Source organism: Amblyraja radiata, chromosome 4 (genome assembly GCF_010909765.2).
Source record: "Amblyraja radiata isolate CabotCenter1 chromosome 4, sAmbRad1.1.pri, whole genome shotgun sequence".
Lineage (NCBI taxonomy): Eukaryota > Metazoa > Chordata > Chondrichthyes > Rajiformes > Rajidae > Amblyraja > Amblyraja radiata.
The window spans coordinates 47,763,392-47,786,952 of NC_045959.1; the positions used below are offsets into that span (position 1 = coordinate 47,763,392).

Consider the following 23,561-nt stretch of genomic DNA (forward strand, 5'->3'; position numbering starts at 1 on the left):
GGTTGACAGTAAATTGGCTGCCTTGTACATAGGACTCAAATTTATTTAGCTCAGATTTAAAGTGAAAAGAAAATTGGGCACTGTGAAAAATTAGTTATTTGATCACTTGCTTGTTTCACACAACTATCAACATTTTCCACCCCATTGTCTGAAACAAGTCACACACTGCTGGTGATAATTATAGATTAAAGTAATTGGACAATTTTTGGTCTATTTATATTAAAAAGTTGTGGTATTTTGTAGAGTGCAATGTTTTCTTTAATAGTTATTGCAGGTGCCAATTCTGCTAAGTGGCTTCAGTTTGGCAAATGTTCATTCCCTCATTGAAACAAAGCATCAATCCTTTTAAGGAAAATCTGACCCCATTAGTGGATTGTTTAAGAAGGAACTGCAGATGCTGGAAAATCGAAGGTACACAAAAATGCCGGAGAAACTCAGCGGGTGCAGCAGCATCTATGGAGCGAAGGAAATAGGCAACGTTTCGGGCCGAAACCCTTCTTCAGACTGATGGGGGGGTGGGCGGGGAGAAGAAAGGAAAAAGGAGGTGGAGGAGCCCGAGGGCTGAGGGAGAGATAGGAAGGGGAGGAGACAGCAAGGGCTAACAAAATTGGGAGAATTAAATGTTCATGCCACCAGGATGCAGACTCCCCAAGTGGAATATGAGGTGCTGTTCCTCCAATTTCCGGTGGTGCTCGCTCTGGCCATGGAGGAGACCCAGGACAGAGAGGTCGGATACGGAATGGGAGGGAGGGTTGAAGTGCTGAGCCACAGGGAGATCAGGTTGGTTAAGTGGACCGAGCGGAGGTGTTCGGCGAAACGATCGCCAAGCCTCCGCTTGGTCTCACCGATGTAGAGCAGTTGACATCTAGAGCAGCGGATGCAATAGATGAGGTTGGAGGAGTTGCAGGTGAACCTCTGTCGCACCTGGAACGACTGCTTGGGTCCTTGAATGGAGTTGAGGGGGGAGGTAAAGCGACAAGTGTAGCATCTCTTGCGGTTGCAACGGAAAATGCCCGGGGAGGGGGTGGTATGGGAGGGAAGGGAAGAATTGACAAGGGATTTACGGAGGGAGCGGTCTTTGTGGAAAGCAGACATGGGGGGAGATGGGAAGATGTGGCGAGTGGTGGGGTCACGTTGGAGGTGGCGAAACTGACGGAGGATTACTTGTTGTATGTGACGGCTGGTGGGGTGGAAGGTGAGGACCAGGGGGACTCTGCCCTTGTTGCGAGTGGGGGGATGGGGAGAGAGAGCAGTGTTACGGGGTATGGAAGAGACCCTGGTGCAAGCCTCATCTATGGTGGGGGAGGGGAACCCCCATTCCCTGAAGAATGAGGACTTCAGATGCCCTGGTGTGGAACGCCTCATCCTGGGAGCAGATGCGGCATAGACGGAGGAATTGGGAGTAGGTGATGGAGTCCTTACTGGAAGCAGGGTGGGAAGAAGTGTAGTCCAGATAGCCCTTGGAGTCAGTAGGTTTATAGTGGATGTCGGTCAAAAGTTTATCACCTGCGATGGAGATAGTGAGGTCAAGGAATGGTAGGGAAGTGTCGGAAATGGTCCAGGTGTATTTGAGTGCCGGATGGAAGTTAGTGGTGAAGTGGATGAAGTCAGTCAGTTGTGTGTGGGTGCAGGAGGTGGCACCAAAGCAGTCGTCGATGTAGCGGAGGTAGAGGTCAGGGATGGGGCCCTGGTACATAGAAACATAGAAACATAGAAATTAGGTGCAGGAGTAGGCCATTCGGCCCTTCGAGCCTGCACCGCCATTCAATATGATCATGGCTGATCATCCAACTCAGTATCCCGTACCTGCCTTCTCTCCATACCCTCTGATCCCTTTAGCCACAAGGGCCACATCTAACTCCCTCTTAAATATAGCCAATGAACTGGCCTCGACTACCCTCTGTGGCAGAGAGTTCCAGAGATTCACCACTCTCTGTGTGAAAAAAGTTCTTCTCATCTCGGTTTTAAAGGATTTCCCCCTTATCCTTAAGCTGTGACCCCTTGTCCTGGACTTCCCCAACATCGGGAGCAATCTTCCTGCATCTAGCCTGTCCAACCCCTTAAGAATTTTATAAGTTTCTATAAGATCCCCTCTCAATCTCCTAAATTCTAGAGAGTATAAACCAAGTCTATCCAGTCTTTCTTCATAAGACAGTCCTGACATCCCAGGAATCAGTCTGGTGAACCTTCTCTGCACTCCCTCTATGGCAACAATGTCCTTCCTCAGATTTGGAGACCAAAACTGCACGCAATACTCCAGGTGTGGTCTCACCAAGACCCTGTACAACTGCAGCAGAACCTCCCTGCTCCTATACTCAAATCCTTTTGCTATGAAAGCTAACATACCATTCGCTTTCTTCACTGCCTGCTGCACCTGCATGCCTACTTTCAATGACTGGTGTACCATGACACCCAGGTCTCGCTGCATCTCCCCTTTTCCTAGTCGGCCACCATTTAGATAATAGTCTGCTTTCCTGTTTTTGCCACCAAAATGGATAACCTCACATTTATCCACATTATACTGCATCTGCCAAACATTTGCCCACTCACCCAGCCTATCCAAGTCACCTTGCAGTCTCCTAGCATCCTCCTCACAGCTAACACTGCCCCCATCTCGAACAAGGATTGTTCGACGTACCCGACAAAGAGGCAGGCGTAGCTGGGTCCCATGCGCGTGCCCATAGCTACGCCTTGTATTTGGAGGAAATGGGAGGAATCAAGTGGATTGATCTGGTTATAAATTTAGGAAACTGAAAACAAATGGTACACCTCCTTCAATCTTGATTATTGCAATGGGTGCTCATAATGTGACCTCCTCTACTCAAATAGATCAAATATAGGCAAGGAGACCATTTTGCCGAGCACTTGCACTTTGTCCATTGTCGCTATCTGCATCTCCCATTTGCTAGCCATTTTAATGCCTGTCCTTGGCCTCATTCACTGTCAATGTGAGGCCAGGCACAAACTAGATGAACAGTGCATCATACTTCACTTGGGTAACCTACAACCCAACCGCATGGACATTGAATTGAGGTACCATTATTAAAGTAGCTTAAAATAACTTTTGCTCCATGAACCATTATTGAAAATCCTTTACATTTCTTTATCCATGTCTTCTCAAAATTTGCCTGGCACCCAGTAACCCAACGAACAGATTAATGTGGAGAATGGTCATATCTGCTTAAACCCCTCCAGCATCATCGAAAAATAATAATTCTTGATTGCTTTTGATATTGTGTCTGCAAGACATACCAAATGAACAAGTTCAAGAGTATATGGAAGGGGAAACAAGGCAAAAACAGTTATTTTTGTGTTTTTTTCAGCCCTTCACTTACAATGGCGCATAGAAACCTAACCGGTGACTGCAATGTTAACTGTGGGTGCAGAATCCATGACTACGAACCTGTCTGTGGATCAGATGGGATTACATACTTCAGTCCTTGTTTGGCTGGCTGCTCGATCCTCGTCAATGAAAGCACAAGGGTGAGTGTGAGGTTTGATATATTTTTCTTCAAAGCAATGAAAAGCAAGATTCTAATTTGCTGGGCAGACCTACGCTACCAGCTGGGGTAATGGTGGCTTCTTGCATTTTTTTTTGTAGCAAATTATAAAAATGATCACCATGTCGATTCTCCTGCAAACTGACATCAGCTGATAGAATTCACATTTTGCAAATATTATTCAGCCAATAAAGTTCTGTGCTCTGAATGACGCTCTTCATATTGAATTACAAATATTTGAGACCATTTAGTGGCTTGACGTACTTATAAATATTTATAAACAAAAATGTTCTCAATGTTTTGGAGCAAATAAACAGCAAGGTTCAATGATCCACAGGCAATTGTAGCCTTGTGATATTTTCCACTTTTGATATGACTTGGTGTGTGGTCTGCAGAGGTGGTCACTGCAAATTTTGGATGATTGTTTAAAATAACCAATTTCCGCCCAGGAGCAACAGAAGACCCGGCACTTATCCCTGCAGGACACCAGTGGTCACAGACCTCCAAACTGTAAAACAACTTTCCACTACCACGCAGTCGCCCCTGCCATCAATTCAATGTTGTATCCAATAGTCTACTTACTATGGATCCCAGGCGATCTAGTCTTCTGGACCAGTCTACCCCTGAAGGGACCTTGTCGAAGACCTTGTAGACTAATGTCCATGTAGAATCTAAATCCCTAAATCAAAATGGTAAAGACTGCACAGTGGCTCATTTACCAACATTGTTGACTTGTTGGTTTTCAGCGATTGTGGTAAACTGTTACAACTTATCATTAAAGAAGGAATGTATGAGCATCTGACGATATCTGAAGCTAATTAGAGGGCGTCAGTTTGGTTCAACAAACAATTTAGATTTTTTTGAAGAACTAACTTCTTCAAAGGTGATTAGGATTTGTGCAGGTATTCCAGAATGCAAGCATCGAATTCCACGTGAGATGCTGCCGGCTAAAATGAAGACTCATGGAATCTAAAGCAACAGTTGATCTGGTGGGAATTTTTATTCGGCATCAAAAATTAGTTTTTTTAAATATTGAAAAAAATGCTGGTGACCTACAAACATTTTTGATGGGAACTCAGCTAATTTATTTATTCATGACTTGGATATAAAGATTTGCGAACATATATTATATTTATATATTGATGACAAAAGATGTAGATGGAGTTATGATGCAGATCAGGAGGGATGAATAGAATGGTCTACTCCTGTTCTTATGGTTTTAAATCACTACTGCACACAGTGACAATGTCTACTTTCAGATCTTGGATCTACGAGTTCCTTATAAAGGGACTATTTTGATAATGTACAAGGGATATAATTACTAACTGAAGTACTGTAATGGGGAAATAACTGGTGTCATGAAGCTAACATGTAAATGGAGCGGAAATAGAGAATAATTGATGACTAATATAATGCAGCAGTGAATTTTCCTTTGGTTATGGTGCTTTGTATTACAACAAAAATGATTTTAAAAAGTGCTATAAGAGCCATAGTCACACAACATGAAAACAGACCCTTCGGCCCAACTTGCCCATGCCGATCCGATCTAGTCTCACTTCCTTGCATTTGGTCCATATCCCTCCAAACCTTTATTTTCTTTAAGAATTGTTTTACTGGAATTGGTCTATTTTGTTGGACAGGAGATAAATGGTAATATAATTTCATTTTATTAAACCTATTGAGGGCATTTAATGCTCCCAATGTGGCCAACATTACAAAGTGAGACCAATTGTAGACTCCACGAGCATTTCGTCGAGCACTTGCCACTTTCGTCTGCCAAGGCTTGCTGGATCTCCTGTTTGCTAACAATTTTAACTCCCCGTTCATTTCCCATAATGACCTTTCTGGCCTTGATCTCCTCCTTTGCTAGAGTGAGGCCACACTCAAACTGGAAGATCAGCACCTTATATGCTGGTGGGGTAGCTTATGACCCAGCAGTATGAACATTGAATTCTTCAATTTCCTGTAATACTCACCATTACCCCCCCACCCTCCCACCCCACCCCCACTCACTTTTTTCCCTGCCCTTTTCACCTCGATGTGCACATATTTCTCTCACCACCCTAGTCACCCTACTGATTTGCCCTCCTAATGTACACTCATCTCCCATCCCTGAGCCCCATATTTCCTTGTTATCCCACCTCTTTTATCTCCCCCCTGTTCCCTTCCACCGATATCCATCCCTCTAGCTTTATATTTCACTCTTCCTCTTCTTTCCTTATCTGACACCGTTTTGCATCCTTCTCTAGCCTTTATCACTTACTCCACCCATCTACCAATTAACCCCCCCCCCCCCCACCTGTATCTGCCAAAACTTGTCAAAAGTTGCCCCGCCCCACCTCTCTTTTCCAGCTCTCTCCCACCCCCACCACTGCTTTAGTCTGAAGAAGGGTCCTGACCCGAATCATCGTAATTCTAGTCCTTCCACAGATGCTAACCAAATTATTGTTGTACACATTTCCTGACTCTTGAATTCTTGCAGTGAACAAAAGTAAGCGGTAATGCTCCTTTTGAATATCAATTGTGTTGTTTTGCAGATGAGGAACTACACTGACTGTACCTGTGTTCAAAGTCGGCAGGTGATAACCCCGCCTACAACAGGGCAGAAAAATCAGCTCCGACTGGTTATTGTGAAAACATACCTGAATGAGAATGGGTATGCAGTGTCCGGCAAGTGTGAGCGGACATGCAACACACTCATCCCTTTTCTAATATTTCTCTTCATCGTCACACTAATTACAGCTTGTGCACAGCCATCGGTTATCATCGTAACACTCAGGTAAGAACTCCTTGTTGCCAAAGAGCACCAACCAGGCATGCCAGCTCAAGCAGTTGGAGAAAAGTACATGATGTTGTAGGTTGCTGTCACATAGTGTTTTAGAGCAATTTATAGTCCGGATTATATCACACTCATTATTATTAGCATTAATAACAAGTTATGTCAATTTCGAAAATAAAATGTCAAACATCGCAGTCCTCATTTTAAATGGTGTAGACAGGTTGTGTGTCTACATGTACAGATCAAATTAATCCACTATCACCTATAATGCTATAAACCAAGAGCACCCTAAGACTGGGCAATATCTGCAGTAAACATACCACTTGCAGGATTTATTCATGTCCAAGATTTTGTTCTTAACCCTGCAGGAACTTGCACATGGAAGCTATTTCCTGTTCAATGCACTTGTCTGGTACTTTCCATAGGAGAAACAGAATTGGAACCACTGATGTAATTGGTGAACAGAATAAATGTAAAGATGTCAGGCTTGCTTCATGACAAGAATCAGCAGTGCAGTCGTTCCAATGTATGCAGGATTTGCGCATTTTTTAGCTTTTTCTGGACTGCCAACTACAGCAGGGATGATGATGCAGGAAGGTCAGAAAGAGAGATACCATGAGGACTAGTCTGACAGTTTGTTGCGCGAGTGGTAGAGCCTGAGGATTGGACACAGGGGGCAAAGTAAATGGCACGCACTCTGCAGTCGGAGTTTGTGATTTCAATCATCAGCAAAAATGAGTTATCAGGAAAAGAGAAGACAAAAGAATGATACACCACAGAAACAGACCCTACAGCCCAAGTTGTCCTTCCTGACCAAGAAACCCCATCTAAGCTAGTCTCATTTACCTGCGTTTGGCCTATATCCGTCCAAACCTTTCCTATCCAAGTATGGTCCAATTTCCTTCTGTATGTTGCTGTTGTCTCAAGTACTGCCTCAATTACATCCTCTGGCAACTTGTTCCATATATCCACCACCCTCTGTGTGAAAATACTGCATCTCAGGTCCTTATTAAATCTTTCCCTTCTCACTTTAAACATATACCTTATAGTTCTTGATTCTACTATGGTGGGAAAAAAAAGTTCTGCATTCACACATCTATTTCCCTCATGATTTTGTACACCTCTGTAAAATCAACTATCAGCCTCCTGCACGCCAAGGAATAAAGTCCTAGCTTGCTCAACCTCCCTATAGCTAAGGTAGCTTTAAAAATCTCCTGTGCTGCTGGGTCTCGAGTTGCTCACTTGAAAATGGCATCATGTGAGGTCTTTACTTTCTGCACTTAACTGAACTATCAATGTTATTTGTGTGGCTGCATTTACACATTAAATTGTGGCTTTGCCTAGCACAATTCATAGATCATGGAGATTCATTGGGTCGACAGTAGCTTGTGGGCTTGCCCAGTGGATTTAGTTCAGTTTAGTTTATTGTCACGTGTACCGAGGTACAGTGAAAAGCTTTCGTTACTGATTGACCATTCAGCAGAGAGACAACACATGATTATAATTGGGCCATTCACTGTGTACGGATACATGATAAGGGAATAACGATATTGCAAGAATAATGCAAGAATAATGTTTACTGCAAGGATTTCTATCATTTGCAGGCCTCTGTCCTGTTTTAAATTTTGTCTGAAACTCTTCTCAAGGTGCTCCTACTTTGCTGGTGTAACTTCATTGGAAGTGGTAAAGAAAGTGTGTTCTAGTGCAGTAAAGTGTTTTCCCTCAAGTTCCTAGTGGGAACATTCCCAATATGAATACCCTAAAGTTCAGATGTGGTGGAAGTGCCTCTTATGTATGACGATGTGAATACGATTCCGAATCATTTTAAACATTATTTCCAAAACACAGCTAAGAGGTTCAAATAAAAATGAGAACTTCAGACGCTGGAAAGCTGAAATGATAATTAAAAAATACAATCAACCACTTAGCAACCGAGACAGCATCAGTGGAAAGGGAAACAGTTGATGTTTCAGATCTGTGACCCTCCATTAGAACTGAGAAAAACAGAAACAAGCTAATCTAGATAGTAAGAACGGTGGGGAAGGCACAAAGGGTGGAACAAATGGAATTTCTGTTTCTGTCCTGCTCTCTGGAGAAGGGAACCAGTTGCTCCGACCCATCCATGGTCAGTCCTACGTAAATGCCACTGTTAATAGATGTGCTCTCACAAGTACCATTGTACACATTCCTTGACCATGAAGGAGATCCAAGGATGTCCTTTCCAGGCCACTCACCTGGAGAAAGTTGAAAAATGCTGGTTGTGTTCATCTCCTTTATTGGCCCCCAGCCTCAGCCTTGTATGCCACTCAACCTCGTAATTGTGGTTGGAGCCTATAACATTGAAGGTTCTGGTTATTTGGGCTCAGCAGTATTTTTTTTGTACTTCCGACTCCACTATAATTGTCTGATGCATGATTACAATTACAAAGATGAAAATGATCCTTGGATATACTGTATGATTTTTTTCATGACAATGGAACAAATTAATTTAAACAATTCTTTATTTTAGGTCTGTAGAAGATCAGGAGAGACCTTTTGCGCTGGGTATGCAATTTGTTCTCTTACGAACTCTTGGTAAGCAAGTAATATTTCAATAGTTTAGTTTAGTTTAGAGTTACAGCACAGAAACAGGCCCTTCGGCCCACCGGGTCCATGCCGACCAGCGATCCCCGCACATTAACACTATCCTACACCTACTAGGGACAATTTTTGCATTTTCCAAGCCAATTAACCTACAAACCTGTACGTCTTTGGAGTGTGGGAGGAAACCGAAGATCTCAGAGAAAACCCACGCAGGTCATGGGGAGAACGTATGTAAACATTTTGTGTAAACTACCATCTGCAGTTACTTGTTTCTACATCAGGATGAACCAAATTGTGTCTGATTCAACAAATGGCATTTCTAGTTTAGTCCCTGCTCTGATGATCACTGTGGAAAGTGCCACATACATTTGATAGACTGTTGAACTGATGTTGGTTGAAGGATGAATATTAGCTGGGACATCGCACCCCCCGGGACTCTTCAGAGCAATGCTGTGCAATCTTAATCGTTTTGTCACTGTAGACGCAGATTTTCATATCTTTCGAGAAATTAACTCCCTAGCGCTAAATGGATGAGCATGGTAATGGGGATGTCTTCGAAACGCATGCGAGCTCTCCCACAGAGACCTTCAGAGCTTCTTCACAGATATGGCTTCAAAACACAGCTTTTTGATGAATAAATGCTTTATTGTTGATAGAAAACAGTAAGATACATCCAAATTTCTTCCGACTCGTTACTACAATCTTTATCGAACTCCAGCTTATTACTTCAAACATTCAAAAACTCCTCGTGTCTCCATAACACTGGCATGATCTCTTTTTGAACTCACATGGTCGAAGGGTTAACCTTCTCCCTACTCGCTCCAAACTGCACTATAAACTAAACTTCTGCGAAAGCACCTTAGCTCCAAACACGCCCAAAAACACATCATAAATCCCACCCACAATATAACGGGCAGTCTAAAATTTAAAGGCACATGCCATCATCAATGACGTGCAAAACAGGCCAAATGGCCACTACAGTGACATTGGCTCCAGGATGATAAACCTCATTTGTAGGACAGTGTTGTTAGTTGGCTGGATTGCTCATCTTTCACACTCTTTTTCATTGTAAGTCAACCAAGAAAAATATCAGTTATTGTTGTTAAAAGTGTGTGATATTCCATGCACAATTTCTCACCAGCTCTCCATTCAGGAGATACTAAAGACAAAGTGACAATTCATGTTGAACAACAAGCCTGTTTCTGAATTTATTAACAGTTTCTTTCCTTAATTATATTTAGTTAGGGGAAGGAATTAGAGAGATTGGGGTTGTTCTCCTTCGAGCAGAAAAGTCGAAGGGGTAAAGAAACAGAAAAATGCTGCAGGCAGTAGTGAACTGAAATAAAAGGTGGGAAATATTCAGGAATTTGGGCAGCATCTGTAGCGAGAGAATCAGTTAATGTTTCAGGACAATTACATTTCATTAGAATTGGTTAAGAAGTGATATGTTAGCAATGTTTAAAATATGGAAGGGTTTTGATGGAGTAAATAGGAACAAATGCTTTCTGGTGAAGGAAGGATATGGATATGAAGTAGGATTCACAATAAACGTAACAACCCAGAAGTGATAAGAAGAAAGACACTTTCATCCCAGAAGTTCTGACAACGTGCAGTGCACTGCCTGATACCGCAGAAGGAGAAGATTCAGCAATATTTTTTATTGTACAATATGTAATCCGGACAGTTAACAGAATGTTATTATTTATTGTGAGGGGAATTGAACGCTGAAGTTTGGAGGTTATGCTTTAGTTGTATAGTGGATTGATAAACAGCCAGCTCATCGTGTACAGGGTACACAAAATTGCTGGGGAAACTCAGCGGGTGCAGCAGCATCTATGGAGCGAAGGAAATAGGCGACGTTTCGGGCCGAAACCCTTCTTCAGACCATCATGTACAGTGTTGGAAACAAAATGCTGGTGTATCTCAGTGGGACAGGCAGCATCTCTGGAGAGATGGAATGGGTGACGTGTCAGGTCGAGACCCTTCTTCAGTCCGAAGAAGGATCTCGACCCGGAACGTTACTCTCCAAAGAAATGCTTCCTGTCCCGCTGAGTTACTCCAACATTTTGTGTCTATCTTCGGTTTAAACCAGCATCTGCACTTCCTTCATACACATGTACTATATTGGTCTCCTTATTTAAAAAAGGATTTTAATGTACTGCAATCATTTGGGCCATGTTTATATGCATCATGCATGAGGGCATTGTCCAACAAGGAAAGATTTGATAAGCTAGGCATCTATCCATTTGAGTTCAGAACATAGACAGGGAATTATATGAGATTTTGGGAAGTGTTGATGGGATGGATGTGGAGAGCAACCTTCCTGTTGTGGGAGAATCTGGAACTATTGATTAAAAATTTAACAATATTGAACAAGAGTCATTGCTTAAAAATAAGAGATTGAATAAAGTGGTGATTTTGTCCTCTCAGAAGGTTGTAAATCTTTAGAACTCTCTTCTTCAAAGGGTCATAGAAGCTATGTGTAGATAACTAGAGTGGTATTAATGTAGTGGTAGACAGATTCTTGATACACATTGGGTTGAAAAGCTTTCATAGGTAAACTGGAAAGTGAGTTTAAGAAATATCAGAGCAGGTTTAGGGGACCAAGCGACCTACGCCTTCTTCCATTTTGTATGTATATATATGTAATGGCAGATGAGGTTCAAATATATATTTATGGTCTGGCAGTTGTGGGCAAGATTCTTACTTGACACTTATCAGCAGATGTTGGCCAGGTTATTTTGCATGTGGAATCATGACAGAAGCATAAGAGCATAAGAAATAGGAGTGGGGGTATGTCAAACTTGGCCCACCATTTGATATTATTATGGATGATCATGAACCTCAACTCCACTTTCTTGTCCCTTCCCCATATCCTGTGATTTATTTTGTGTTGATAATTAGAAGGGTTAGGCCTTATTCATTCAATGAACAGGTCCCACAACAGTGTTCTCATATTGACCTGATTGGCTTAAAACAACCACTTGCTTGGTAAACTACAATTTATATGAGATTTCCCCCTGCTCTATATTAATTTCAATTTTAGCAAGATTCCTTGGTGTCAAGGGCAGTGATTCTCTCCTCATGTCTTTGAGATCAAAGTAATAATGAGGACCAGTTTGACTAGTCCTGGACACCAATTTAGTAGTAACTTAGTTTTTGATAAAATTCCACTTGATAGCACTAATCACTTTATTAATGTTTTATCAATGGGCTAATAATTGATCAAATGAATTATTTGAACTAATTTAATTCACTTTTTTTTTTAATGTTAGCTTCTTCTTCTTCTTGCAAATGAAACATAAACCAAAGAAATAGTTAGATCCCAAGCCAGGTGTTGAGCAGCCTGGTTGTTGTCTCTGCGCCAATGTCTGCCAGGCCCTGAGCTCCATTTGGTGGGTGGTAGAGCGGGCACCCAGAGATGACATGGTTGGCTGTCTGTTGTTCTGCTCTGCATTCACAGGCTGGGCTCCAGCGGAGCCCCCATCTCCACATGCTATATATTTGTGACCCAGGTCTTAGTATTTTTCCCATGATAAAGACCTGCAAGTTTAATGCTGAATAATGTTCATCAATATGTGCAGGAAGGTTTAAACCGAAGATAAACACAACAAGCTGGAGTAACTCAGTGGGTTGATCAATAAGAGTACGAATTAAGCTCTGTATTTAATGTTCAGTTTAGATACCTGTTCATGTATTTAAATAGCAATATATGAATTTTAGCATTTATCATTTGAGAATAGGATTTTTTTAATGAGAAGAAATTGCTTCCAGCTCTCATGGAGGCCAGATTGAGGCTAACCTTCCACTGGAGGAACTATAAATCAAAAAGAGGATTAAAGAATCCATGTGTAGGAAGGAACTGCAGATGCTGATTTAAACTGAAGATAGACACAAAAAGCTGGAGTAACTCAGCAGGACAGGCAAAATCTCTGGAGAGAAGGAATGTGTGATGTTTTGGGTCGAGACCTTTCTTCAGACTCCATGAGACCCTTCAGATACCCTTCTTCAGACAAAGATTCCATGGCTGTGCTTGGAGAGGAATAAAGTGCAAAATGTGACTGATATTTCTCCCTTAACCAAATGCTATCAAACGATGATTCAGATGAGTGCTGCTCTCTGACTTTACGGGCACAAGCACAGGCAATTCAAAAGCACTTCTGAGTGGAGTATTTTGAGATGTCTTCATGAGGCACAAATTAATGTAATTATAGAGCCGTGGAAGAATTATTCTGAGGGTTGCAGGCAGCAGTTGTTTTGCTGACGCCAAAGCTGTTTATGTTTTGATGACACTCCAGTACTGTCGCAGCAAAAGTTAGATGTGACTTCCAGCTCCTCAAAGTTAAATTTACACTTGATTGCCCAACCTAAGAATAAAGCTGCATACATGAAAAGCGGTTTGAATCTTTCATTGTCAAGGTTATGTATATGCTTATACTAATCATGCTTTGAAGCATTCCTTTGGCATGCTGTATCACCAGATTAAAGCTTATAAAATGTCCCTTCTGATTTGACACCCCCTTCTGAATTTATTATAATGATCCTGTTATAATTACATCATTATGCTGTTTCACAACGGGAAAATTACATTGCATTCCATAAATTGGATATCAATTATCTTGAAACATTGAAGACAGTGGTGTGGGCATGCAGTTACTAAACAGTTCTTCCAGTTTAGAAAGGGTGCAACTTACTGAATTCTGCAGACATTACATCAAATGTCTTTCCTTCAAATTAACATCTTGTATAACTGTTGTTTATTCGGAGCAATTAAAACATCTCAGGAAAGATTGAAACTCTTTGATGCCGCTTTTAATAGCTATTTTGCTCATACCAGTTTAATATTTGCATCATAGTCAAGTCAAGTCAAGTCACATTTATTTATATAGCACATTTAAAAAACAACTCTCATTGGCCAAAGTGCTTTACATTTGTTATAAGAATAGCACAACAAAACAAACTACATACATATATACATGTAGCCCTCACTCAGAGGACGTCAGGAAAGGCTTGGGAGTATAGATAAGTCTTTAGTCTTGACTTAAAAGAGTCGATGGAGGGGGCAGTTCTGATGGGAAAGGGGATGCTGTTCCACAGTCTAGGGGCTGCAACCGTAAAGGCGCGGTCACCGCTGAGCTTATGCCTAGACCGTGGGATATTCAGCAACCCCAAGTCGGCCGATCTGAGGGGCCTGGAGGTGGAGTGGTGGGTGAGAAGACTTTTTATGTAGGTGGGGGCAAGCCCATTGAGGGCTTTGTAGACATGGAGGAGGATCTTGAAGTTTATACGGAAACGCACAGGGAGCCAGTGGAGAGAGGCCAGGATCGGGGTGATGTGGTCCCTTTTTCGGGTGCCCGTCAGGGGTTTCGCTGCAGCGTTTTGGATCAGTTGCAGGCGGGACAGGGAAGATTGGCTGATGCCAGTGTAAAGGGAGTTACAGTAATCTAGGCGGGAGGAGATGAATGTGTGGATGATCTTTTCCAGGTCATCAAACTGGAGGAATTGTTTTATTTTAGCTATCGTCCGAAGCTGAAAGAAGCTAGCTTTTACCATGGCATTGACTTGTTTGTCAAATTTCAGTGCTGAGTCAAATATCACGCCATAGAAGTGGTATCTTAAAAATAAATTATACTGCACCTGAGTTTCTTAATTTGACTATAACCATTTGTTTGCTTCCAGCTTACATTCCAACTCCAATTTACTTCGGAGCTGTGATTGACACAACTTGCATGCTTTGGCAACAGGACTGTGGCATCGTCGGCTCCTGCTGGGAATATGATGTGACTTCCTTCAGATTTGTCTACTTTGGACTGGCAGCGGGCCTCAAGTTTGCCGGATTTATCTTTATCTTCTTTGCCTGGCACTCAATCAAGCATAAAGACAACCATTTGCAAAGGTGGAGACAGAGAGCCTCACCCATAAGCACTGTCAGTGAACTGGTCAGCAACCCAGGGTCCCACCACAACTATGAACAGACTCGATCGTGCCCTGCCTTTCAAATACGTGCTGAACACAGTGAATATCTACGACAGTCTGGAACAGTCCAATATGTAGCATAGAACATTCCCTGGAAGATCCAAGGAAACAGTTACAATGGACAATATGTTGGTTGATTATTGGTGAATTCATAAATGTGTTGTCGTAGAGATTTAGTTGTCAAAAAAAGTACATAGTTCTGAAGTTTAGTTCTTTGGCAAAAGTACCCTTTGGAAAGTTTCTCCAGGTAAACGACTAAACCTGTGCCTTTTTAATTTAACAAGTGACACCCACTGAGTATAAGAAACAGATTATCATATGAACTCTGGCACACTGGAGGGCTGGATACCTCAATGTGATTAAAATTCTAAGAAAACCTGCTTCATTTTTAATCTTGTAGAGTGACCATTCGAGCCAGTTTAAAGATGTTTTTGAATGAAATCGAAATAAGGTAACAAACTTCCATATCAATTTTATAAAATAAATTGTGTTTTAACCTGTCCGAGGTGATGCATTAAAAAGCTCTCCCTGTTCCAAGATCCAAACGGAACATTTATAACTTATAGATAATAGGTGCAGGAGTAGGCCATTCGGCCCTTCGAGCCAGCACAGCCATTCAATGTGATCATGGCTGATCATCTACAATCAGTACCCCGTTCCTGCCTCCCCATATCCCTTCACTCCTCTATCTTTAAGAGATCTATCTAACTCTCTCTTGATAGTGTTGAGGTAAAACTGAGGTCTCTCTACTTAACAGGATCTGCCAGCCTGCTACCTTCATGATGACTTCCATAGGGAGCAATCAGGCAGCAGGTTTAAAATCTAACCCACTATTTCCAATTTCACCTAATACATAGTGTGCAAATGGGCACCTTTGAACATACATATTTAAAATCTGGTGAAACATATTGCAAGACAGTAAATTCTAGCACTTTGTAGCAGTGAGTTACAAATATTGCAAAGGTTGGAAAACTGAATCAGATTTTGACCGACAGTTTTCAGACTTATGCTGTTTTCTGTTTCTGTTTGCTGTAACATCAACATGCTTGTACCATTACCACTGACAGGATGAGCAGGAGACTTATGCCCCTCTCCCACTCTTTTTTAGGCGACTAGGCTGTCACCACATGGTCGCTGGGGTATCGCCTGCATGGTCTCCTCAGTCGCCCAAAGAGTCGTACCTTTTTTCTGGTCACCGCTGGATTTTGAAATGTTCAAAGCTTTTCGGCAACAGTTGTCACCCATGGGGTTGATGCCAACGATCGTAGCCTGACATAGGTGCTGTCACCAGGATGACGTAGGTTGTCGCCAGGATGATGTAGGTTGTCGCCGGTGCTGAATTTGATGAATTCCATTGGCGACTACCTACGTCAACCGGCGACAGGTACCGGCGACTGAACTGTCTTACCTTGTCGTAGTTTGTCACGGGTGGACGTAGGTTGTCGTAGGTGTAGTTGTAGGTGGACGTCCTAATGGTCGCTGGTTGTCGGTAGCTTGAAGTAGCTTGATGTCGACTAGGAGGTAGGTTGTTGTAAACATTGTCGTAGACATTGTCGTAGGGGGGTCCAGTCGCCGGTTTTTCGGCGACCATCTACGACTATGACAGTCGCCGAAAAAATCGCCTAAGTGGGACAGGCCCATTAGATTCTAGAGGTTCGAGTGTTTACCAGTAGGTGGCAGTAATAACCTAATTCAGTAAAGCTTCATCTATGCTCAAAATACACTCAAGCTTTTCATCTTGTACATTAACATCAATGCAGCAACAACTAGTATTGCTGTCACTCCCTGCTGGGAATGGGTGTGAAAAGAATTACAAACAAAGATAGTTGTAAACAACAGATTTATCCATATCTGTGAAGATGAAAGATAAATACATTTTCAGCTGCAGGTTTCCAAATTCTGAAATGCTAGTCTCTTTCAGATCCTGACAGACCTTGTATCTTGAACATCTCTCTATGTTTCAGATCAGTAAATACTGTGATCTGTAGGATGTCAGCTGGTTATTTAGCATGGGACAAAGTAAAGGATAGTACCAGTTAAAGTAATTGGAAATGACTGTTCAATGTTAAACTGTTGCTGGTCTGATGCACGTGTATCTCCACTGTACTAATGTGTGTAATCCAACGTATTGATACTGAGTGCCAAATTTTATTGCTGCACAGCTATGGAGGCTGAAGGGTCCAGTGACACCCAGCAAACTCACTTGTTTCTGCAGCACGTTGATCTGTTACTTTGTAACTAAGCTATTGCAATAACCTCTTTCTTTTAGCTTTTCTCCATCGATTAGATTGAGCAGATTGAGCATGATTCAGTTTCAACTCCATCAGTTGCAGACATAACATTTGATGGATTACGGAGTTGGGTGCACAGAAAATGCAGGATGCAGAACTCAGGATGCCTCTTAACTCATGATGAGCGTCCAATGCTCAGAGAAGCATGATAATTATTGCCACTGGGAAAAGGAAGGCTGCCAGTAAGTCCAAGGAGGCCTGACTGAAGCTAATCACAGGATTGGGCAGCAGCAGCATGGTTTCCTGCCACTGGATTTGATACCGAGAAGAACATAGAACAGTACAAGACAGGAAAAGGCCATTCAGCCCGCAATCTCCGTGCCGAACTTAATGCCAAAACAAACTAATCTCACTTGCCTACACATGATCCATATCCCACCATTCCCAGCTTATCCACATGCCTATCTGGAACCGCTCAAATGCCACTATTGTATCTGCCTCCACCACCACCCCTGGCAGCACGTTCCAAGCACTCACCACTCTCAGTGTAAAAAAAAAACTTGCTCTACACGTTTCTTTTAAACTTTCCCCTTCTCACCTTAAAGCTATGCTCTCTAGTCTTTGATATTCCACTCTGGGAAAAGAGTTTCTGACCATTTATCCTATCTATGCCTTTGAGTTCACATCAGATCAGGAAAGGTGAGCACAGTGGTTCATGAACCTTCAACCTAATGTGGTTTTACGGTAGTTCTTACTCTGCCCATAAATTTACTCCCATCCCTCCTCTCCCCATTGCACAAAATTACCTTGAATATGCGGCCATTACTTCCTCACGTCTCAATTGTGCAGCTACTGTTGACAGTGAGCCCCACCTTTGTGCAACGTCTAGCTTTTCCCACGCCGTCACCCCCATCATTCATGCAGCCAATACCGTCCGCGAATCTCACGTATCAAATCTCTTCATTCCCTCTTTGCAAAAGACAAAGTGGAACAGCAGGAAGAGGGAGAGAACCAGAGATGGCCTCAGCATCTCTCGCCTTTTCCATCTGCAGTGATGCAGATGTCAGAATGATTGTCAATTAGAGATGTGCAGATGGGGCCTCTCGGTTGCCTGATGCTAGGTGGCAGTTTTATTCAGCCATGTAACATACAACCTGAATTAGCGGTAAATAATAAATGTTCATTGCTGAGACAGGAGCAGTAGAATAACCGGATGCTTAGAGGGAGGTTCCGTGTGCATCAGACTTTATGTATGGGTGACAAAGCTTGTGGAAGGTTCATGGAGGCTGGGGTGGGAATGGTGTGCCCTGGATATCTGAGAAAGCTAGATGACTTTAGAGATCCTTCTACAGTCTGAAGAAGGGTCTCGACCCGAAACGTCACCCATTCCTTCTCTTCAGAGATGCTGCTGAGTTACTCCAGCATTTTGTGGCTACCCCCACATGGATATGCCAGGGATCACAAGATCACAGGAGACCAAAAATGGACAACACAATAACATCAGATGTTGATCCCTGATGAGTCCATTCTGTATCTATGAAAGAGCTGTATTTAATTTTAAAGTAACAACAGGTGCTGGAAATATTGCTTTGCGGGTACTCGGGGCTGCTGGTGATGTGGCGAACGGGCGGCGAAGGCACGGAACTCTGCGCTTGACAATTGGCTGCCGTTGTCGGATTGGAGAGTCACCGGGGACCCAAAGGTTGAAAAGTGGCGGCGAAGCTTCCCGATGACGGCAGCAGACGTGAGGGAAGGCAGCTGGTCCACCTCGAACCAGCTGGAGTAGGAGTCCACCAGGACCAGGAAGTGTTTGCCACGCCATTCGAATATGTCAGTGGCGACAGCCATCCACGGCAACTCGGGAGCCGGCTGCTGCATGAGAGGTTGGCGCTGTTGATGAGGCAGGAGACTGTTGCAGGCAGCACAGGCAGAGACCCTGTCCCGGATGTCCTGAGCCATGCCCGGCCAGTAAAACTGGCTTTGGGCCTGGGACAAAGTGGCCTCAACCCCGGGGTGGCCGTTGTGGGCGGTTTGAAAGTAATGATCCCGCAGAGCGGCCGGCACCATGACCTTGTGACCCTTCACCACCACGCCGTTGTGCAGCACCAATTCATCCCGAACCAGGAAGTAGGGCACGGCACCAGCCGGCAGGGAAGAGCGTCGGTCAGGCCAGCCACGGCGGATGACGCCCGCAAGCTGTTGCAGGGCAGGATCAGCGGCAGTGTGTTTGACCAGGGACTGCATCTGCTGGGAAGGAACAATGTTAACGTTCAGTACCATCAGGTCAGACGATTCGTATGGATGGCGGGCAACGGAAGGGAGCGGACGCACGGGACAATGTGTCGGCCACGAACATATCCTTGCCCTTGCGGTACACAATTTGGAACGTGAAACGCTGGAGCTGCAGCATCATCCGCTGCAAACGGGAAGAGGCAACATGGATGGGCTTGTTCAAGATAGAGACCAGCGGCTGGTGGTCAGTTTCAATGGTGAAGGAGTTGCCCAGAATGTAGTCCTTGAATTTGGAGCAGGCGAACACCACGGCAAGGAGCTCCTTCTCGATCTGAGCGCAGCGCTGCTCAACTGGGGTCATGGTGCGAGAAGCATAGGAAACAGGCAGCTGCTGGTCATCATGGAGCTGCAGGCAGGCAGCACCGAGGCCGAACTGAGATGCATCGCAAGTGAGGACAATTGGCCTGTTTAGATCGAAGAACTTGAGAGTCGGGTGCGTGCGAGCTTGGACTTCAGGGCCACGAATGCCGACTGGTGATGCGGGAGCCAGATCCAGGCATTGTCCTTCTTGATCAGCTCCCTCAGGGGAGCACTCAGTTCGCTGAGGTTGGGTATGAACTTCCCCAGGTAGTTGACCATGCCCAGAAAGCGCTGCAGGCCGGGCACGTCGGTGGGAGCGGGCATTTCGGTGACCGCTGCCGTCTTCTGGGGGTCTGGCTTTAGACCCCCGGCCGTGAAAACGTGGCCTACGTAAGTGACTTCCGGAACACGGAACCGACACTTCTTCGGGTTGAATTTGAGATTGATCTCACGAGCCCTGTCCAGGACTTGGCGGAGGTGCAGGTCGTGCTCAGCGACGTCCCTCCCGTACACCAGGATGGCATCCACGATGATAGCGCACGGCAACCCGGCAAACAGCTGTTCCATGGTGCGCTGGAAAACCTCGCTTGCTGAGTTGATCCCAAAAGGCATGCGGAGAAAACGGAACCTGCCGAAGGGTGTGATAAAGGTGGTCAGGAAGGAGGAACGTTCATCCAGAGGGATCTGCCAGAAGGAGATCTTTGCATCTAGGACTGAGAAGACTGTGGCCAGACCGACCTGTGCAGCGACGTCCTCCACTGTCCGCATGGGGTAGTGCGGGCGCTTGATGGCAAGGTTCAGGTCTTTCGGGTTGATGCAGATCCTGATCTCGCTCTTGTCCTTCTTGGCAGCGACGACCATGGTGGAGACCCACCGGGTGGGAGCACTCACCTCCTTGAGGATGCCCATGGCCACCATGTCACGTAGTGTGGACTCCACGTGGCCCTTCATGGCAAAAGAAACGCGGTGGGCCGGTCTAATCACCGGGTTGACCCCCGGGTCAACAACGATTTTGTAAGCACAGGGCAATTTGCCCAGAACGTCATCAAAACGGTTGGGATACTCGCTCAGGGGGTCCATGGGGGCCTGCACCAGGTGGATGTCGTGGTGGAAAGAGACCAAGCCAAAGTCCTGGCATGCACGGGCGCCCAGCAGGGTGACGTTTTCAGAATCCAGCATGATAAAATCCCACTTCTGACACCATGTAAAATTTCTTGCTTTTCACACAAAGTCTTTTACTAGATAACTTTATTATAAGCACTACACACACTATGCACTAGCTGTCCGTGGTCATCACTGGAGCTAGAGAGCGAGCTGGAGGTGGGGAAGCTACAATTATACAAGAGACAATGGGGAGTGGTTAGTGGTGGTGAGGTCACTATGTTAAAGGAGCATGCACTGATCTACAGTTCCGATGGAGCTTTAGAGTTATAAAACATGGAAATGTCCAAGGACCCAACGTATGCATAATATAGTGACGTTTCTGAGCTGTTCCATCAGTAATACATTTAGCAGAATATTTTCACACCAATCATGAGGTATTTACTCAGCTCAACTAAATGACACTATGATGTCATAAAATGTTTGCCAATATTTTTGTCACCTCAAATTATTTTTTTAAAGCTTAAAGCACCACAGAAACAATCCTTTCAGCTCACAAAGCCTGTGCCAGGCATCAACCTCCCATTTACACAAACCTTACAACTGGAAATTCCCATAAAGCTCCAAACAAAGTCATTTTCAGGGAGCGATTTACGCCTGTTGTCAACAAACATGATATCATCCCCCATTTGTTTGTAGCCTCCTGCAGATGACCCGGTTGTGCTGAAAAATAGACAATATGGGGTAGACACTTCTCTCACTCCAGTGTCCTAACAATAGCATAGCAAAATAGTTCATAGCAAAAGGATTTGAGTATAGGAGCAGGGAGGTTCTACTGCAGTTGTACAGGGTCTTGGAGTATTGCGTACAGTTTTGGTCTCCTAATCTGAGGAAAGACATTCTTGCCAAAGAGGGAGTACAGAGAAGGTTCACCAGACTGATTCCTGGGATGTCAGGACTTTCATATGAAATAGACTGGATAGACTCGGCTTGTACTTGCTAGAATTTAGAAGATTGAGGTGGGATCTTATAGAAACTTACAACATTATTAAAGGGGTTGGACAGGCTAGATGCAGGAAGATTGTTCCCAATGTTGGGGATGTCCAGAACAAGGGGTCACAGTTTAAGGATAAGGAGGAAATCTTTTAGGACCGAGATGAGAAATACATTTTTCACACAGAGAGTGGTGAATCTCTGGAATTCTCTACCACAGAAGGTAGTTGAGGCCAGTTCATTGGCTATATTTAAGAGGGAGTTAGATGTGGCCCTGTGGCTAAAGGGATCAGGGGGTATGGAGAGAAGGCAGGTACAGGATACTGAGTTGGATGATCAGCCATGATCATATTGAATGGCAGTGCAGGCTCGAAGAGCCGAATGGCCTACTCCTGCACCTATTTTCTATGTTTCTAACCAGCAAAGCAATTAATCTCATCAACAACCCCACCAGATTCTACCACTCAGCTACACACTGGAGGCAATTCACAGTGGCCAATTAATTTACCAATTTGCACGTCTTCAGGATGTGGGTGGAAACAGGAGCGCCCGGGGTCACAGGAAGAATGCGTAAACCCCAGGTCAAGTTTGAACCCATGTCACTTGCGCCGGAAGGCAGTGTCTCCACAAGCTGTACCACACCACAGTGTGACATAATGTGATAATGCATTTTAATACAATTCATGTTGTGACAAGTTGAAAAACAAGAAAAAGTCTGTCACAACTTTTATCATGAAATCTGTTTCCTCAAATATAAAAATGTGAAATCATAATTTCAGTTTCTAATATACATTTTTAATATTACATGACAGGATGTATTTAATAACAGCAACCTGAACTTGGAGCCTGGTGGATTATTCACTGTCCTCCGTCCAAACACTGGCCTTAATTCCTAGGGCTAGTATTAAACATTGGTTATGTTAGTAGATACACTTCAACACAGATGTCAAGGTGCTGACTTTAAATCGTTTAGCTTCTTTAAGTGATGAAAGTCACAGGGGTATAGTAAGCTTTCATCAGCTAGTTTTGCAAAATCAATTGCTAAATTTAGATCAGGATGAGGAGTAGTTTTATTCACTGAAAACACAACATACTCAAGATACCTTTAAAAAGTCTTTCAATTCTATTAAAAGCAATTGCTGAAATTAAGTGACTTGTTTTTCATGTATGAGAATGAAAATGTAATGCCGAAATGCAGGGACAGCTATGTTTGACCTCCTTTCCAGCTACTTAATTGAAGTATTGCTGAACATATTTAAGTACTTTGTTGTTTTGTGACTTATTAATAATGACTTGATTTTTAACTTGAACACAGAGCAAATAGAATAGTATTTGATAAGAACACATATTGCACTTAATAGCTGAAAAAACAATTGGATTGAAATGTGATATATTTGCAATGCTTTATTTTATAATTGCATACCTTTTGTTATTATGTACAATATAACTGAGACAAACTCAATATTTCCTGCTTATTTATCACTGTTCCAGGTATATGCACATCTTAAACCTGGTTTGCATCTTGATAGGTTGTCTGGACAGGTCATGCACTTTTGCACAGATTTTACTTGATCATAAATCTCACTCAAATTCATTGAAGTACTTTGCATTAGGCTATTTAACTAATATGTTCACGTTGGCATAGATTCTAAAAGCTGGAGATACTTTTCATATTCGTGCAGTTTAGATCTTACCGGTAGGTACTGTAGAGGATAGTCAGATCTAATTTATTTGGGGGGGGGGGGGAGGGGCTAAGGCAAACAGTTCTACTCTGATTGCAAAGACGTCTTGACATTGCCATTTGTA

The 23,561-nt window shown here is 43.5% G+C and overlaps 1 protein-coding gene across 2 annotated transcripts in view; it reads left to right on the forward strand.

The window, feature by feature from the left end:
• slco5a1 (solute carrier organic anion transporter family member 5A1) overlaps window positions 1–15,214 on the forward strand; it is a 157,171-nt gene extending 141,957 nt beyond the window's left edge. For both annotated transcript variants that reach the window (XM_033019344.1, XM_033019342.1), the window contains 4 exons: window positions 3,324–3,483; window positions 6,038–6,279; window positions 8,789–8,853; window positions 14,542–15,214. In XM_033019344.1, coding sequence (XP_032875235.1) covers window positions 3,324–3,483; window positions 6,038–6,279; window positions 8,789–8,853; window positions 14,542–14,921 — 847 coding nt within the window. In that variant the 3' untranslated portion in view covers window positions 14,922–15,214. The remainder of the gene's footprint in view (window positions 1–3,323; window positions 3,484–6,037; window positions 6,280–8,788; window positions 8,854–14,541) is intronic.
• The last annotated feature ends 8,347 nt before the right edge of the window (window positions 15,215–23,561 follow it).